We start from the raw sequence: 18,875 nt of genomic DNA, 5'->3' as shown, positions 1-18,875 counted from the left end.
TTTGGGAGATTGGGATACCAAACTGTGCGCTCTAAATATATGCACTTTATTGTATGTTAACTGTATCTCAATAAAAGTTCTAAAAAAAAAAAAAATGCCCCTTAAAAAAAAAATGTTTACTAAGTCTTATCGCTTGCGTCTGTCATCACACCCAGTCCCTGGTTAACATGAGATAGGTGGTGAGGTCACAGAATGAACTTCCCACTTTGTGTTCCCAGGATCTGAAGAATCTGCAGGTGTGGAGAAACCTTGGTCCTGATTTGCCCTAGGTGATGGCTAGGGACTCACATTCAAGTGTTACCAGTGATCCTGAGTGGGCAGGGCTGCTGGACGCAGAGGTCCAGCTAAAGGAGCTGCCCACCCCAGCCTGGAGGGCCCAGGGAAGGTTCTTTTCTGAGGGTAAAGGACACCCAAACTGAGACCGGAAAGATGAACAGAAATCAGGATAAGAGGCTAGTGAAGGGTTCCATGTAGGAGGGTGGGTAAGCCAAATCCCTGGAGGGGAAAGCAGGCATCCATTGTTCTGGTTTCTGCAAGGACTTCAGTATGGTCAGGGAACAGGAGAGGATTCTAACTTGAAGGCCATGGTCGGGCTGCAAGGATTGGAGAACCTCACGAATCTTTACGCAAAATTCCACATACACATATTATTTCCAAGGCAGTTCATGGCATTTAGATTCTACAAGGGCTTTGTGACTCCCCCAGAACAACCCAGTGATCTTAAGTTTGAAAGGGGGGTGGTAAAAAGATAAAGCCAGTGAGGTCACCAGGGGCCAGGCACATGGGGCCTGTAAGCCATATTAAGTGGCTTGAGCTCCTTTATCCTGTGAGGAGCCAGCAGGGGGTATCAGGGTAAGAGACTGGAGGTCAGAGAGATCTGTGAGGAGGCTGGTGCAGTAACCCTGATATTATGGCCAGAAGCAGAGGAATAACTTCCTGTTTACATTCCCAGGATAAGAGATCTGGAGGAAAGTGGCTCCTTTGCCACTTGGAATAGATGGGGACTAACTACACAGACATATTGCCAGGAGAGGCCAGCAGAGGGCACTGTTGCCCAACGCATGGACCTGCAGGCAAGGGGACTTCCCAGCCTAGAGGACCTGAGGCCCTCCCTCAGTAAGGAGAGGCCACCTAGGGTCCCTTTTAGCCCAACTAGCCATCAACCTTGGCTCCATGTCATGTTCAGATGCCTCACATCTGACCTCAAAAGTAGTCAGCCTTCCTCCTTCCTTTTTTGTAGGCTGTGTCCCCTTCACAAGGGAAGACATGTGGCTGAACTGGCCACTCCTGTGCCCCAGCCTTGTCCTTCACAAGGGGCCAGGAGCACAGCATGCCTACAGAGAACGAAGAAATGACTCAAGTTGCTGGGGAAGGAGGATAGGCTGTGGGGATGCAATCAGAAAGCCTTTTATCCCAGCTCATTCCTGTTTTTAGAAAATATTCCTTCTCCAGGAAGCTCTCACCCTCACCTCACCACACCCCCTACCCCACACTCTCACAGCTGATCTTGGTGCTGTCACCCTTCCATGACAGGTCCATGTTACCTCTGGACTGAGGGCCCCATGAGGGCAGGGTCCAGAACTGCCTTGGTCATGCTGTGTCCTAGGCACTGTCCAGAGTGGGTGGGTGAGGAACAGAGCAAGTACCTAACACTTACTGGCTGGATAAAGAACCTCCTGGAACCCCTGCTAGCCTGGATCCAGAAGTGTAGTCAGGAACCATCCTAAGTCCAGCACGCAGCCAGGCCTAATGTGGATGGGCAGTCACACCCAAAAGTCCCCATGACCCCAAAAGTCCAGCCCTAGTTTCTAACCATCACCCTACCTCACTCTCTGCCTAGGGACCTGTTCCATCCTTCCTGCTCCCAAATTCCAGGAGGGATTTGGGACTGTGGGTGAACTGGAAAGAGCAGAGAACATAGCCCCACTTTAAAAATGAACTAGTGGATGTTAAACTGAGGGCCCCAGGTTTAAGGGGGCATCCCCAGCACCAAAGACGGGGACAGGCACACAAATCCCACAATAAGTGTTTAATGAATGAGTAAATAATGTCCCTTTGAAAAGGCCCCCACCCCAATTAAAGGCCAACTGCAGTTACACTTCAGGGTTGAAACCCTGCTTCCTTCCTGCTAGGAGGTGCCATGTCATTTATTGAAAACAAAACAAAAACAAAACAAAACAAAACAAAACAGGGCAAACACATTTCTTAATAAGTGCAGTTTGTTAAAGTCCTGTTAAAACATATGGGTCAAGGGGAAGTAAAAATAATCAGAGGATCACTGCAGGAAAACCTTTAGGTCTGACACCTGGGAGATCTCTGGAGAGGAGGCAGTGGGAGAAACCTCATGTTCTTAAAGGAAGGAGCCCCCCAACTCCCTTCTTCCCTCACCCGCTTAATCCCACCAGAAACTACCAAGACGCCCGGAATAAAAGGTTTCAAGTTCAATAGTCACACTCTCTCCAAATACAAAAAGCAGGTACAATTCAACTCAACACAGAAGCTCGTGTGCAAAGTTACGGGAAACTGAGACATTGTATAAAAAGTTAGGTTAAAGATGATTCTGTGGTTTTGTGTTTTGTTTTGAGGGTGTGGCTCTTCCCCAGTCACCTGAACTCAGCAAAGAAATGGTTATCCTGATGAAATATCAACAGCCGACCCACAGTAAAAACAGACAAATTCTAAAAATTAAAAAAAAAAAAAGCATAATTACCAAAAAAATCTGTCACTTCTTCCTCCTTCTGCATTTTGCTTTTTCAAACGTGTGTGTGTTTTTAAGTTTTTGATTTTTTTTTTTTAAATCCTCAAAAGTAGACAGTAAAACAGCTCCTGGAAGAATTTACAACCAACTGCATGAGAGTCTGGGAAGCTGAGGGGCTGGAGCAGGGCTGGGACGAGAGGACAGGACGGGGCCCTCCCCACAGCCCTGTAGCCTCACTGTATGACCAAGGGTGGGGGGGGTCTTTAGTCAAAAAGGAGGAAGAGGAAGAGGAGGGTGGGGGACAAACAAAATAAAAGGTCATTGTTGCCTGTTTGAATCCAGAAGAAAATGCCCCGCCCTGTGTGGGGGAAGAGCCCCTCAGAGGGGAGGCAGCCCTGGGAGGACCCGTCCCCCAGCACCACGGGACCCGGTGGGGGTGGGCAAGGGGGGCCGAGGTGGGCGCTGGTGGAGGAAGCCGGCAGGGGCCTCCAGGACACACTGGCTACTGTGTGCTTGTGCCCCCCTGTGTGTTCCCGGAGTAGCTCCCGTAGTCATAGTTTCCATAGTACGGCGGCCACTGGCCCTGGTTCTGATAGTACTGGTTCCACTGCTGGGCATACTGGGGAGAGAGAAACCAAGAGCACAAGATTGTCGTTCATCCAGACCCACATCTGACTCCTCCCCTGACCCCACCCTCACCCACTGTGGAGATGGGTGCCATGATGACAGCTGACACACAGGTCTCCTGACAGAAATCAAGGTACCTTGGGAAGACAAGTGAATGACCTGATGCCACATGGGTGAGCAGTTACAGACTGAAGCCCAGGTCTCCTGGCTTGCCAACTTAATGCCCTTTCAGGTATAGCCAGATACCATGTTCAAAATACTAAAAAACAGGCACGGTGGCATCAGCCAATCAGAATGGACACTGGCCATGGTGCTGAAGCAGGGTTTCAGGCCCCCTGCTAGCCCTTTGCTTGCTGCACTGGGGAGAGGAGCTGGGATGGCAGTTACTTAGCAGCCAGTGTAGAAGTGTTCACAAATGGAATAGCTATACTATATCAGATAGACAGCAGCCTGAGGCCAGAAGGCTGCCCATCTTTTTAGGGATAAGCAGGGACATGGGTCTGGGAATACACATCCATGTGGGGCCCCTAAAAGTCTCCCCATTCTACCCGCCCCGCTTCTGGCACTTACCTGTTGATACTGGTTATAGCTGGGCTGAGGGTAGGTCTGTGCGGCAGGGGGCGGTGGGGGGGTGTAAGGGGCTGGGTTGTAGCCGCTGTAGCTCCCATAGTTGTAGGCAGGTGGTGGCGGAGGTGGAGGTGGTGGGGCTGTGTAGCCCTGGCTGTAACCTCCCTGGTTGTAGGGAGGTGGCTGGCTGTAACTCGGCTGGAAAAAAACAGGTCTCTGTGAGATAGCCAGCTCAGCTGGGATGGAGGAAGGGCCTTTGTAAGCAGTGGGCCCACAAAGGAACTTCCCTGGTGGAGGTTGCTTGAGGGCTGAGAAGGAGGTGGGTCAGCTCTGTGACATGGCAGGACAGGGTAGGATGAAGAGCTGTATTCTGGGCTCTGACCTGAGCTCTGAGACTCTGGGGGAGCAAGGCACACAGCATCTCCTGAAATCCCAGGGTTTTTTTTTTCTTCTGTAAAATGAGAATTACAACGGAACTACCCCTTTGGACTGCCTTGCGTATTCAGTAAGCTTATGTGCACAATCCACAGGGCACAATAAATGCTGGTATTTGTTACAGGAAGACCTGCTAAGAAAAACAGTAGTGGTAATTTCCTAAGTGCTTCCCATGTCCAGGCTGGATCCTTAACTCACCTAATCCCCCCCATAAACTCTCTGAGGAAGGTTCTGTTGGCTTTGTTTTACAGAGAAGGGAGGTGAGGCTCAAGAAGGTGAAATCACTGGCACCAAGCCACACAGGTAAAAAGTGGCAGAGCTGCAACTTGCCCCCAGGTCCACCTAGTTCCACAACCTTACCTGCAAAGCTATAACCTCCCTCCCCTCACAACAATACTTGAAAGTGAGTTATACTAACAACTCTAGTCCTTTACAAGGAAAATGAGGTCCTGAGAGGTGAAGCTGTTTGTCCAAGGTAACGAAACGAGAATGTTGTGGGGCTGGGGTCTGAATTTGTGTCTGCCCAATTCCTGTTCTAGGAAATATTCTGGTTAGACCAGGACTAGAACCATTCATCTGTCTCGTCACAGCTGCTCCAGGCCTGGCGTGTGGAAGGTGCACAGTAAATGGGGAGTGCTCTGGTTAAAGGGCCTGTGCATACCAGAGCCGAGCACTGGCTCTCTGAGAACTTGAACTGAGCTCGGAGCTGCTCCGCAGTGAAGCTCTCAGGGCAGAGATCAAGTCCTCACCAACCTCAGGGTCTGTCTCCACATCCTGAATACGGGGGTAGAGGGATCAGCCCCTTCCAACCTGGGCAAAGGGTAACTCCAATTGAGTGCTGTCTTGGCGATTCAGTGGGGCCAAGAGAAATGTACTTGCTCACGGGACCAACACTTACAGCCTGTCCAGAGGGGGATGACAGAACAGGTAGGTCCCCGATTTACTCTCGGTCTGGAAGGCATCTGGAATTAGGGTCTGTCCCAGCCAAAAGCAGTGGCAGGGAAAGGAGAAAGGGCAGGGCTGGAGGTAAGAGTGAAGACTTGTGGCTGGAGCACACACTGGCGATTTCCGTGGTCCCACCTCCACGCACCTGTACGTACGTACATGTGTGTACACACACACACACACACACACTCATTCTCTCACCTGTGGAGGGCTGTAGCTGCTGACAGTAGGGGTGCTGGTATTGGCACTCGAGCCAGGGATGTTGCTGTTCTTGTTGTAGCTGCTGGCCCCTGGAGGGTTCCGAGCAGGGCTGTAGCTGGGTGGCGGCGGCGGCTGCTGTGGCGGCGGTTGTGGCGGCGGCGGCTGCTGTGGGGGTGGCTGTTGCTGGGGGGCCCGGTTGTAGCTGCCTCGGTTGTTGGAGTTATTGTCCCGGTTGCTGTTACCCCAGCGGTTCTGGTTGTAGCCACCACCTCCACTGCGGTTGAAACCTGCATTGGAGAACCAGGTGAGAGGCCCCGTTGCTCCTAACTTGGAACCCTCAGGAGCTGGGCTGTCTTGGGGACTGCTGCAGCTCCAGTGTGACCAGGCACAGAACAGGAGCCCAGTTCCAGTGAACAGGTGAAGCACTCCCCCGCCCCCCGGCCTCCGCCAGAGCCCTGGAGCGCTTCCCCATGCAGCCCTGGTAACGTTCAGTCATCGCGGCCTGCTGACAGGTTTGTCTTGCCCATTGGATTGCGGGTCCGGGACCAGGGCTGTCTTGGTTTCTACTGCGTCCCCAACATCTATATACTGGGGACAGTCCTCTTCAGGCTCGGCCAAATGGGCTGGCCTCTTCTGAGCCTTTGTGCAGTCTTCTTGGGTCCAGAACCCTTCCCCCAGCCAATTCCTATTGGGTTCTGGACCTTAGCTTAGACATCAGCATTTCAGGAGGCCTTTCCTGAGCCCTGCTCCGCTGCAGGCTGAATCAGGTATCAATGGAGCTCATAGTACTCCTGGGCTTTCCCATTCAGCTCAGAATCCTTCTGGACCATCACTAAAGAGTGATTTAGTGTTGGTCATGGCTCTGTCCCCAAAACTACCCAGCACAAGACTGAAAGAGTAGGGCATGCCTATTAAATCATGATCATACTCTTCAGAGAGAGCCTAGCTTAGTGACTAAGAACCTAGGCTTTGGATCCATCACTTGATCCCAACTATGACGTAGCTGGGTGAATCCTGGGCAAATTAACCTCCCCAAGCCTGTTTCTCCATCTAAAGAAGCAAAAACAGTCCTAATATCTGCCTTGTGGCAGGTCCTGAGGTGGGACCCTGAGGTGCGGCAGTAAACTTGATCTGGCCCCTCGTCTCAAGGAGCTCATGGTCAGATGAGGGGTGGGAATGAGTCAGAAAAATGATAGCAATGTGACATACAAATGGGCAAGGGCGCCAAGAGCAATGTCCAGGGGGAGCGTGAGAGTGGGGGAGTTTTGAGGCCCCAGGCTCTGATTTCACTTCGTTCTCTACCAGAGTTCAGCCCGCAGCTGGTGCCAGGGAAACATCATCTGCTGACTGAGGAAGCAGTCACAAAGCCCAGCCCTGACCCAGGAACCAAAAGTAGGGAGAGCTCAGTGAGATGTCTCACCTCCTCGGTAGTTGCCTCCTCCACCGCTGCCTCCTCCTCGATTCTGGAAGCCTCCTCGGTTGCCCCCAGGGGGACCTCGGTTGTCATAGCGCTGGAAACCGCCGCCACCCCCACGGCCCCGGAAGCCACCACCGCCTCGGTTGTCAAAGCGCTTTTCCGGGGGTGGCCCAGCCTTGCGGCCTTCCTCATTGTATTGCCTCACCAGCTTGTCTGCTTCCTCTCGCTGCAGCTCAATGAACAGCACCTCGTCCAGGAAGTCCCCAACATCTGGCAGCGTGAAGTTGGCTAGGTGGAAGGGAAGGACCCAGAGGGAACAAGGAGGGCAGTCAGTACCTTCTGAGGTCTGGTCTCCCTTACCCCCAGGACACTGGCCTGACAGAAGGGAGGAGGAGGAGGGGACTGCAGTATGAGCAGCAGAGGAGAGACAGGGTCCCAAGCTCGGCCTCCCTGACAACAGTCAGGGGCTAACAAAGACCCTCTTCTCCCTTTCCTGAAGAGGTAGTTAAGCCCCGCCAAACCTACGTTTTATAACCCAGGGAGCAAGCCAGGCAGGTGGAATCACTGTCCTTGTTTTCACAGAGAAGCAAACTGAGGCTTGCTCAGCCAGCCCACCCAGTGGGGTGCCAGAGGCAGACGACCGTGCAGGTCTCTCAGCACCCGTTCCCACACATCCTCTCCCTCATTGTGCCCCAGCCATCTAGTCTGCAAACCCTGCCCCAGGAGGGATACAGGCAGCTTTTCCATTCACAGCTGTACTAGATAGGGAAGGCGTAAAGCAGAAGCAAAGAACGAACGACCAAGATTAAAACAAGAATCAAGGAGTTGGGGAGGGAAAAACTGTGTAAGGCATTCTTTTTCTTAAGGACCCTGCTGAGACGTCCCTCTGGGAACTGCTCATCTCCTACCTTTCATTTCTAAGACTGCGTGATCTGGGACATCCTTCCCTTCTTCATCGGTGCGCTTTATTGTTCGGTCTTTTAGGTCCTCATCAGTAGGACAAATCACAATAGCTTTGCGCTGGAAGCCTTCAAATGGTCTCATTTTTCGTCTCTGGGCTGACCCATAAACATTTGTCTAGGGGTAAGTAACAGGAGGCAAGAGATGGTCATTACGAGTTGGTTTTTGCCTCTGTGGGGGATTATGCAGGTCAGGGACTGAGAAAAGGATACTAGTTCTCTAAGCAGAGAAACTCAGGAAACTGCTCCTCTTCACTTTTAAGATTCTTGAGTCCACCCTCCAAAAAAGAATTGACTTGGGGAAGTGGCTGCTGACGGTCACAGGACAAGGGATTCCAATGCTTGGGCTTTGCTTTTTAATCCCATTTGTTCTTGGTGGTGTGCATCACAGCCCCCATGGCCCCCATTCTAAAAGTAACACATGCTCACAGTGAAACAACTCAGAGTGTAAGTGGTGAAGTTTAGAGTAAGAATCCTTTCATCCACCTACTGCCATCCCTACTTCCCAGAGATGACCTGTATTGAATTTCTTATGTATTTCTAGAAGTATCTGTGTGATTTTTAACACTATTGGAATCAAACACCACGCACTCTTCTCAAGCCTTTTTTTCACTTAACGTTTCTCTATCATTTTTCTGTGCTGTTGTTCTGCCCCCCACCCCACCCCTTTTTTTTTGGGCCACGCCACACAGCTTGTGGGATCTTAGTTCCCTGACCCTGGATTGAACCTGTGCCCTTGGCAGTGGAAGTGAGGAGTCCTAACCACTGGACAAATTTCTTGGTGTTCTCCTTTAATATTTAGAGAATGGATGCCATAATTAACCAGCCTCTTTGACAGTTGTATAGATGGCTTTCATCAACTCTGTGGTTCTCTTATTCTCTTAGTCCAGCTCTAAAACATGAGACGCACCCAACAGCTTCTAACCAGGGAGCTTGACAAGGCAGTAACTTGTGCTTTTTCCAAGTGTGGTTTTGCTACTAACTTTCTCTTCCCTTCTTCTAGGTGATGGTTAGGGGTGTCCTGGGCTGGTGCTGGCATAGAATGGTGCTCTAGGACACACCTGATTGAGAGCAGTAGTAATGACAGCTTCCATTCATTGAATACCACTCACATGTTGCGCCCTTTGGAACTGAGGCCCAGATCTGTCGAACCCCCACTGCCCCAGGGACTCAGCCTGTGTACCTGAATCACTTGGACACTACTGAAAAAGAGAGCAACTCAAACCCCACTAGACTCCTCCCCAATCCCAGTCTCTGGAGGTAGGGCTCAGGCTCCTATACGGTACCCTTTTCGCATTCAGACACTCAATAGGACTGGAGTAATAAGGAATATTGCACTTAAACAACTTTTAGTAGCTCTGAAAGGTACTCAAGGGAGAAGCCACAGAGGGGAAGAAATTTGTAAAGGAGCATGCACCAACGGACAAAAAAATGTTGTATTTTGAAGGTGCAGCCTGGTGGGGTAGAAAAAGCCCAGCATCAAGTCCTAGTGTAGCCACTCACTCACTGTGGCCAGTCCTTGTAGTTAGTTCATCTGTAAAATGGAGCAAAAAAAGCCTCTTTCCTGGGCTTGGTGAAGACTGAGTGGGAAGAAGACCACAGAGCAACTGACCAAGTGTGAGAAACTCCTGGGCGGGGGGGTGGCCATATTTTTGGGGCCTCTGGAGCAGAAGCTGCCTTGACAGAGGCAGGCAACACAGGCGGGATGGCTCGGCATACCCCAGCTCTAATGTGACTTGGTCAAGTCACACCACGTGGTCCTGAGCGTGAGTGACTTCCACCCACAGCCTCAGTCTGCATATCTACGAAGTCTCAAGCCCGGAAAAGGGAACACAATAGGAAGATCACATGGTCACTATTAAGACTGAAAAAACTTATGTGAGTAAAAGTCCTTGGTTAGCCCAGGGTCTGGCTCATAGCCAACACTCAACAAATGGAAGTCACGGTTGATATGATGTGGCTGTCACTGGGTGGGGCGCACTGGATCTTCTCACTGTAAGGCTGAGTTGAAGCTACCCAGACCAAGGGAAGGTCAAGCTATAGTGACTTCCCATCAGAAAGGCAGGGGGAAAGAACACAGGGTGGAAAGAACACAGGCTTTGGGGAAGAGGTTTGAGGTTGAAATTGCAGCTGTGCCCTCTACTATTTGTGAGGCTACAGACAAGTCACCTAATTAGTCTGAGTCTCATGTTTCTGCATCTGAAAGACAGAGATCCTATCACTCTCCTCCTGGCTCTAGTGAGGATTTGCAGATGTGAAAATGTCTGGCAGGGAAAGAAGTCTGCAAATATGGCCAACAGGACTGACACTGTCCTAGGAGAGGCTTCCCAATGGAAAGGACCAAGGAAAGTTAAGTTTGAGGAAAAGATGTGGCACAAGAGAGGTTATTCCAAAACACAAGGAACAGGAAGCTGGGTTATGGGTCAGCCAGAGGCCAGGGACACCAGTGCACACCTGTTGGGAGATCTGGGCTATGGGTGCAGCTGTTCTCTAAACCAATCCAACCCCATGGCCCTGACACACACAAGAGGCAAAGATGTTCTTCCCTGTTGCCCAGGGAAAATGTCTCAACATTCACTGAGAGTGGGGGTGGGGGCCTGCAAAGAGGGTATGCGTAGTGGGCATGCATGTGTTGTAATCTGTGCCTTGAGTACTGGCCCAAGGACAAGCGTTGAGTCACAAATGGTTAAAAAGTACACAGGTTACAAAGGAAAAGTCAAGTCCTTCTCCTCACTGCTCTTCCTAGACTCCATTCCTAAAAACAAATCAGATGGCATCTGGTCATATAGGAAGATTGACTTTGACTTCCTCCAGCTAAATAATGAGGTTTTCTCCTGGCACAAAACCCAGAGTAGGCGGGTACCAGGGGTGAATGTGGCCCCAGCCATTCTGTGGACACCCCACTCCACTGTTTGCTTGCTCAAACGAAGTTATCCTTTTTTGATTCCTTTGAATCCCAAGAACATGGATAAACACCTCTTAGAGGTTTTCTATGGAGCAGACCTGCCCTGTCAATGTCCTGATGAAGGGACAGAGAAGAGAAGCATCACTGCCAAGAGGGCTAGTCCCTGCAGCTTCACAATGGGGGCAGAGCAGACAGAACTCATAAACAGCTGGCCTTTGTCCTGGGAAGTGGCTAGACTCTGAGGGATGGCTCCTCAGACACTTTGGAACTGAAGTGCTGAGAACCCTCCGATGACAGTTTTCAAGACTGCATCTCTCCCCTCACTCCTCGGCTTAGGGAAGGCAAGAAGAGCATCTAAGCCACGCCAGCAGAAACGCAAATACTTGGCTTTCCTGGAGGAAAGGGAGTTAGCTGTTGGTGGCTGTTGCCACAGCAAACACAGTGAGGTCAGAGCCCCTGGGCTGGCCCGGCACTGCTGTGGTCACTGGGGGCTCCTGGTGGCTGTTGCTAGGAGACCAACACAACAGCTAGGTCAGCTTTTCCAGCTGTGCAGGCTCCCAGGGCCTAGCTCCTGCTTCTCCCAGTCCCACCCTGCTTGAAGATGCTGACTCCGAGGAGGTCTGGGGCTGTCTGGTGTTCCCTGGCCCCCTGGCTACTTCCATTCCCCTGTGATGTGGGCCAAAGAACAGGAGCTAGGTTACTCAGAGCAGCAGCGTGGGTAGTTTTGGTGTGTGACAGTCTGGGGGAATAAGGGAGGAACACAGCAGGCTGCCCACAGCCTGAATTCTGTAAGAGCCCCTCTGTCCCCTGTCAGCTCTTACTTGTCCCCCACCCACAACTCAACAAGGTCAGCCCAGCAGCAGGAGAAATGGGGTTGGATCCCAGAGGAGCAATTTTAAAGTTGGTGATGAAAGAGTTCACTCTGGGCTCAGTGAGGTAAACCCAGCAGAACGAAGCACATGCAGAAAGAGAATTGGCCAGAGTGTCAACAATGGGCTGAGAGGCTCTGGGGATGAGGAGGATAGAGGAAAGAAACATCCCCTTTTCCAACGCCTGCCACCAAGAGGCCGTTTACTTTGGGCCTCCACTGCAGCCCTGGGTTTCTGTTTCAGGCAAAGGCGTGGCTCCTGCCAACAAGGATGCAAAGCAGGACCACAACTATCTGCTCTGAGCCTGAGGCAAGTTTAGAGATGTTGTCATATCCAGCCCTGCCTCTGATCAACACCTGGCCTGGCTCTGGGCTGTTAAGAGTCCTAAGAGAACTCCTAGCCTGCAGACCTCAGCTCTGGGGGTGGTTTGGGCCCTCACACATGGCCCTGCAAGGGCCTTCTCAGAAGCCTCCAGAGGGGCAAGTCTGCTGCCTCACAGGGGCCAGCTCCTGCTCTGCACCTCAGTAGGCTCGGGACAGGTCAGGCAGCACTTCATTCCAGAGGCTTTCCACTGGCAACAGAGGACCCCGAAGAGCCACTTGAAACCACGTGGCCTACCGCTTCTTTCTTTTTCTCCTCGGCTGTTCCACAGCTCTAACACCCACATGATCTGAAGGGGATACTCAGGTCACCAAGGAATGTACGTAAAAGCCCCAACCACACGGTTCACTTGGCTGAGCTTGGCTTCTACAGCTACGTTCTCCTCCCCTCTCAAGAAGGGGAGTTTCTGAGGTCAAATTATGTAACAGAAGAGTCTAATGTGAGGAGGTCTGACCACTCAGGAAAAACTACAGAAGAAAAAAGACAGCGCTGGGCTGAGATCCAGGGACTGCAGGGATTTTGCCTGTAGTACCAGTCTCTGCTCTGGGAATCCCATCTAACTCAGTAGACAGCTAAGCAGCAACTTACTCTCACTGCCAAGGATGGTGGGGTAGGAAATGCCAGGGTCTGGCCTGGGACCTGCTCTGAATCTTCTACACACACACTCACATACCTAGGGTTTTCTGGAACACCCTTTTTGGGGTTTAAGCCAAAACAGGTCAAACTACTGGCTTTAGACCTCAGTAATCTCTAGTTTTGGGTCCCAAGTCAATCCCCCAATCTATGGTTAACCAGAGAACCCTCCCCTCAAAACCTTCAGTTTAGGCTCTTTCGCCTCGCTGTTGGCCTGGAGCACTTGGCCTGACCTGTATGTTCCTCCACCAGGAGGCCAGCAGCCCTGAAGACCACGGATGCACCTGGAACAGTCCTGGACCCTGTCCTTGAACAAGCCGGCACACAAGCTGAGGACCAACAGCGAGTCTTTTCAGTGCTCAACTGTCCTGTGCCTGGCTGAGGGGCTGGGGGCCTGACCTCCAGAGAAAGCCCACTCTGAAATGTCAGACAGAGATGTTAAAGCCAATCTGCCCCTCGGATTATAAACTTTCTTCACTGGGCCATATATTTGAAATGGGCTTCACAACTGATTGAACTAGCAAACTGAGAAAAAGACAGGCAGGGAATACTTGCTGGGGTAACCAAAAAGGGAATTCTCAAGGTATTAAAACACCACTGCTCTACCTTTCAGGACAGAGTCCAACTGGGGCCAAGCTAGACTACAACTCCAAAATGCCCTGACAAGAAAAGTGGGGCAAAGTGAGGCCAGGGTGTAAAAACCAACCAACCAACCAAACAACCAACACAAAGTCTTCAATGGGGGAAGAGGCTGGCTGTATATATTACTGATGGGGCTGAGCTGGGGCAGCAACCCCGAGTAGCTCCTGGACTACCCTGTGCCCAACTGGTCCTTTCTCCCATAAATATATTCTAAACATTAGTCCAATGAGTTGTTTTTATCAAAGCTCAGTATTATGGGATCATGTCCTATTTTCCTCACAAATGTGAGTCTTTAGGGCTCAGCCCCATGGTTGCAGCATTGGATAAAAGTAGTAACACCTTTTCATGTCCACTTTCCAGAAAAGCAGAATCCAGAGTAAATCTCACATCTCCACCATCACAGAAGAGTGCCAATGGTATTGCATAGCCATGCATAAATGTTTCACGAGCAAACCAGATTTCTATTCTCAATATCTAACTGCTCAGCAAGATCATTTGTCTATCACAAAAGCACTATCACCATCCAGTAGCCATGTTTTTTTTTTTTGTCTTTAAGAATAAGTTCTCACTATGTACTCCTTTCAAAAGTTGGACACCGAGGCATCAATTTTTCAACTCTAAACACTACATTACCAGTATATTATAAAAGGATATAATGCAGGAATAGCCAGATGGAACAGGCGCAAAAGGCAGGTTATGTGGGAAGGGGCACAGAACTTCCATGCTCTCTGAACGTGCCTCCCACCTCAAATCTCCACTTGTTCATCAACCCAGAAGCTCTTGCTGAATTGTTCTGTGTAAGATGCTACTCCTATGCAAAAGTACCTTGATCCCCTGAAGTTCCCAACCACTTTTCTTTTTTTTTTAAAGTTTGGAAGTTGGCTTCTATTTATGTAATTAATTAATTTTTGACCTCTCTATGTGGCTTGTGGGATCCTATTTCCCCAACCATGGATCAAACCTGGGCCCCCTGCAGTGGCAGCTCGGAGTCCTAACCACTGGACTCCCAGGGAAGTCCCTCCAACCACCTTTCTGATCAGTCAACCACTAAAGTCAGCTCCATCAGGAGTCCTCTGAACTCATGGTAAACAAGTACCCAGGGCCACACATATGGAAGGCACTCCATTTAAGGCCACCAGGTTGGGGGTGTTACTTAGTTTGTATATTTGAGCACTTACAGGTTTTTAAGAAAACACAAACACAAGGCGGAGGGGGAACAGAAGCTTGTTTGCACACCCTCATATACAAAATCTGCTACCTGAGAAAGCCTTAAGGACAAACATCAAGGATGTCTCATAAGTGGTAAACATGAGGAACTCATTACTTTGAGAAAGGGATCTTTAATCATGTTTGGGTCACTCATCCTTTTGAGAATGCTGAAAGCCATGGACGATCTTCCTATCCCAACCCCAAAATTTTTAGTTTAAAAAAGAACATATCTGAGACTTCCTTGGCGGTGCAATGGTTAAAACTCCACGCTTCTAATGCAGGGGGCTCGGGTTCAATCCCTGGTGGGGAAACTAAGATCCCACATGCCACCCAGTGAGGTTAAAAACCAAACCAAACAAACAAATCAAACAGACAAAAAAAACATATCTGCATTTGCATACAAAATTCTGTGTTTAATTTTGAAAGTTCCCAAGTTGCCTAACGTTAAGAACCCTGCTCTTCACTGAAGTGAAGGCAGAAAACACGTGACTTATATGTGTACCTGACAATCATAAACACATGCTAAGAGAAGCTGGCACACATCTGTTCTGTAGATTAACAACAATCTCTGGCTACTATGTGCCAGTCCCCATGTTAGGTATGTGGGCACCATTTTGAGCTGTGTTTTACAGACCAGGAGAGTCAGAGGATAAAGTCAGCTGCCCACAGGCACGAAGCTAGGAAGCAGCAGAGCTGGGATTCAAGCCCAGGTCTGTCTGCTCAGAAGTCCACGTCTTTCCATTTCACAAAACTGCTCTCACCTGACAATGTACTTTTGGGCAGCCTGGGGCCTGAGCTAGGCCTGGATCGCTGCCCTAGACCCTCCTTGTAGACCAGATTCAGGAAGCTGTGTTAAGAGTCTGGGACTGTGCCATCATGTATGGCTGACCTCCGACCAGTACTGCAGTCCAAGAGCATTAAGGGGAGAAAAAATACAAGGACCAGAGAGGAATTCCCTGGCACCCAATAGGCCCCTTCCCTCTCCTGGGGCAGGACAGTCACCAATAAGTACCTGATCTAGGATATAGTTGCGTTTCTTGCGGGCAGCAATCTGGATGAGACGGTTGAGGCACTGGGTGGCCTGCTGGATCAGGACGTCCCAACGGCCGGCGTAGTTCCTCTGACGGCGTAGGCCCATCACCTGTGGGCAGTGAGGGGTGGATGGTCCTGTTTGCTGGGCAGTACTCAGGGAGTGGAAGGTGGATAAGGAGACCAGGGGCTGTCCTTACCCGCATCTTATCCATGATGGCATTGGTACCCAGGATGTTGTACTTCTTGGAAGGGTTGGAGGCTGCATGTTTGATGGCCCATGTGGTCTTACCAGCGGCAGGCAGGCCCACCATCATCAGAATCTGTAAGAACAGGACCAGAAGGGACGCTGTGAAGCAGGAAGTGTGTGGCATGGCAGCCTGGCATCACTCTGACTTGCCGGTGACCATGAGGGTGACTCTGAACCTGATGGCCACCTCTGGGAAATGGAAGCAATAATGGAGTCTACCTCACAGTACTGTCGTTGGGTTTTTAAGAGATGAGCTTTGTGAAACTCTCAGCTGAGGGCCTGCTCTTATCATAAGTATTTACATCTTTGTTTAGGCATGATTCAGGGGCCTCTGAAAGAGAAAGGCTCACGAAATAGGTACAAGGAGTGGTGAAACCTTCCTGGAGTCTCAGATGGGGACAGACTATATGCATAAGGACAAGTATCATACCTAATCAGCACACCTACAATTTGGCAAACACCGAATGTAACCGAAATGCCCAAGAAGAGGAAAATAGTTAGTGAAGCCACTAACAATGAGTTTCAAAAGAGGTGCTCATGTGGTGGGATAAAGCTCACAAAATAATATTAAGTGAAAGGGCAGGATATCAAAATGCTTATCCCGTAAGATCTCAATTGTAAATGTGTGTGTGTATAATTGGCACCTAGCACAGCAAAAAGAATAGGATAAACTCCAAAACTTTAAAAGGAAACTTATTTGTGGATGGCGGAACTTTAATTTTCTTTATATTTCTTAATTTTCTAGAATAAACACAAAGTCACTTATATACCAGAAAGAAACATTATTTGAGAACAAAGACCACCAGCACAGCTTCTGCAGCCAAATCAGCTCTAAGCTCAGTTGCCATTTTTGTTCTTGGACAGCCTTGGGTGGGAGTGTGGAGCCGCATAACTTCCTCCAAGAACTCGCTCACCAGGAAGTGCCTTCACACCCTCTTCTGCTGAAAGGAACGCCTCCTTTTCTAAGATTCTGACCTCACCCAAGGAGCAGCGTGGCAACTTCCTTTTGGAATCTTTCTGACATTTAGGTCTCTTACCTTCGGCCCTCCTTCTTTGGACTAAGCCACTCACCCACAACTCTCACCTCACTCTCACAGCAGCTTCCACCACACTCAGCTGCTGAATGTCTCCCCTCTGTCTTGGCAGCAACATGGCTCTGGAGAGGTGGCCACCAATTCAGGCTTCCAGGCCCACTCACCTCACATTCTGCCTTGCTCTTTGGTCCAACGGTGCCCCGGATTCGCTCGCTCAGGGGAAGGTGCTGGATGAAGGTGAAGCCTGGGAGGACAGAACAGTAGGGCTCCGCCCTCTGCCCAAAGTTGAACTCCACTGCACAATTCTTCACCAGGACATGAGGGTACAGAGCCTGACCCCCTAAGGCTTCCTTCTGGATTCGGAAGGCAATGCCCATCCACTTCCCATTTTTGGTGAAGGAAAGTTCCACATCATTTCCACATTCAAAGTCCTAGGGGAAAAAGCCAGAGAAAGATAACTGCCAATGCTCTGCTTTAAGCACTGGAAGCCACAAGTCAGAGAGCAGATGCAAGGAGTGGAAACAGAGCTGGTGTCCAGATTTAAGTACATCCCTCCTCAACATACAGATGCATCGGGCAGCACCAGGGAACAGCTGAGACAACATGCAGCCCAAAGCCCTCGCTGCCCAAGACCCAAAAAGCTGGTTGACGTGAAGTATGTAATTTTAGGAAGCTCCAAGTATGTGCTTGTGCCTAGCCTGAGTTGGAGAGGAAGGCAAAAGCAGTCCTGTCCATTCTCAACCCAGCAAGATAACAGATGGAAAGAAAGCCACAGCAGGGCCTTTTAAGTCAGGCCCAACTCTACAAATGCTTTCATTTATATGTTCAACACGTGCTCCCTGAGTTCCTCCTCTTCTTGATGCATATGTCTACAGTCACCTGGGCCTGATGGAGCTCGGAGCCTAGTGGGGAATCAGAAATGGACACTGTCTTAATTCAGTAAGAGCACCTACACAGGAGCAAGATTCTCTGAGGAGGAAGCCAAGTCCTGAACAATAAACGGGAATGAGCCAAGTCTGGGAGGAGAGGAGAGTCCTACAGAGGAGTGTCGTGTACAAATCTGGCAGTGAGAGAACACAGGGTCAGGCTGGCTAAAGCATAAAGGATTGGGGGGTGGGGAGTAATTTCAGGTACAGCTGGAGAGTCAGGAAGGGACCATATTCATGAATTCAACAATTTATTGAGTTCTTACTGATCATCATCTGAAAGTTTAGGGGTTACAATCCTGTTTTGGAAGGCAGACTGCTTCAGCTCTACCATTTACTCCAACTTCAGTTTCTGTATCAAAAGAGGGGCCAGGGATTTCCCTGGTGGTCTAGTGGCTAAGACTCCACGCTCCCAATGCAGTGGGGCCAGGTTCCATTCCTGGTCAGGGAATTAGATCCCACATGACGCAACTAAAGATCCCGCACGCCACAACAAAGATCCTGCATGCGGCAATGAAGATCCCATGTGCTGCAACTAAGACCTGGTGTGGCCAAATAAATAACATTAAAAAAAAGGGGGGGGGGCATGATAAGATTCTACACTGCACAGAGTTGTTCTGAGGATTAAACATGTTCATGTATTTACTACAGAGTGAGTGCAGAGTGAATGGGTGCTCTCGCTCCAAGATGCCGGGCACTGCCTTGGGATAAAGTGGTGGGGAGGAGATACGGTCCCTGCCCTCAGCAAAGGAAGGGCTCTCTGTCACCTCAGAAGTTTGGATCTGTGCTGATAGCAGCAGAGCAGAGCCCATGACTTGCTTCAAATAGTCAAAACTTTCAGAAAGATCACCTCTGCTGCAGGGTAAAGGTTTACAATTAAGGGAGACTCAAAACTTGGGATCATACTGCAGATGGAAGCAAAGGTTGCGTTCCTGATAGAAAAGTACAAGATGTGGTATTCCTTCCCTTTTACATGTGGAGACCACCTTGGGACTTGACCTTTGAGAAGCTGTGAAAACCCTTTCCCCCAAAAGCCTCCTCACCACCCTCCTCAGTGGCACAGTTCTACACAGTCCTTTGTACCTGTAAGTGTCTGTAAGCACCCACACAGGTCGAGACCATGCAGGGGAGACACACCACCATCTGTT

General features: G+C 50.0%; 1 protein-coding gene across 3 annotated transcripts in view; it reads right to left on the bottom strand.

Moving 5' to 3' along the window:
- Window positions 1–2,187: 2,187 nt before the first annotated feature.
- The window catches only part of HNRNPUL1 (heterogeneous nuclear ribonucleoprotein U like 1), a 35,290-nt gene continuing 18,602 nt past the window's right edge, over window positions 2,188–18,875 (bottom strand). For all 3 annotated transcript variants that reach the window (XM_057711834.1, XM_057711832.1, XM_057711833.1), the window contains exons 8-15: window positions 16,966–17,232; window positions 15,718–15,840; window positions 15,501–15,629; window positions 7,799–7,967; window positions 6,894–7,178; window positions 5,474–5,760; window positions 3,896–4,090; window positions 2,188–3,317 (exon numbers count right to left, since the gene is read on the bottom strand). In XM_057711834.1, the coding sequence (XP_057567817.1) occupies window positions 3,201–3,317; window positions 3,896–4,090; window positions 5,474–5,760; window positions 6,894–7,178; window positions 7,799–7,967; window positions 15,501–15,629; window positions 15,718–15,840; window positions 16,966–17,232 (1,572 nt within the window). In that variant the 3' untranslated portion in view covers window positions 2,188–3,200. The remainder of the gene's footprint in view (window positions 3,318–3,895; window positions 4,091–5,473; window positions 5,761–6,893; window positions 7,179–7,798; window positions 7,968–15,500; window positions 15,630–15,717; window positions 15,841–16,965; window positions 17,233–18,875) is intronic.

Source organism: Hippopotamus amphibius, chromosome 16 (assembly GCF_030028045.1).
Source record: "Hippopotamus amphibius kiboko isolate mHipAmp2 chromosome 16, mHipAmp2.hap2, whole genome shotgun sequence".
Taxonomy (NCBI): domain Eukaryota; kingdom Metazoa; phylum Chordata; class Mammalia; order Artiodactyla; family Hippopotamidae; genus Hippopotamus; species Hippopotamus amphibius.
The sequence above is the reverse complement of the archived record's forward strand: the minus strand, read 5'-3'. Positions and strand labels throughout refer to the sequence as shown.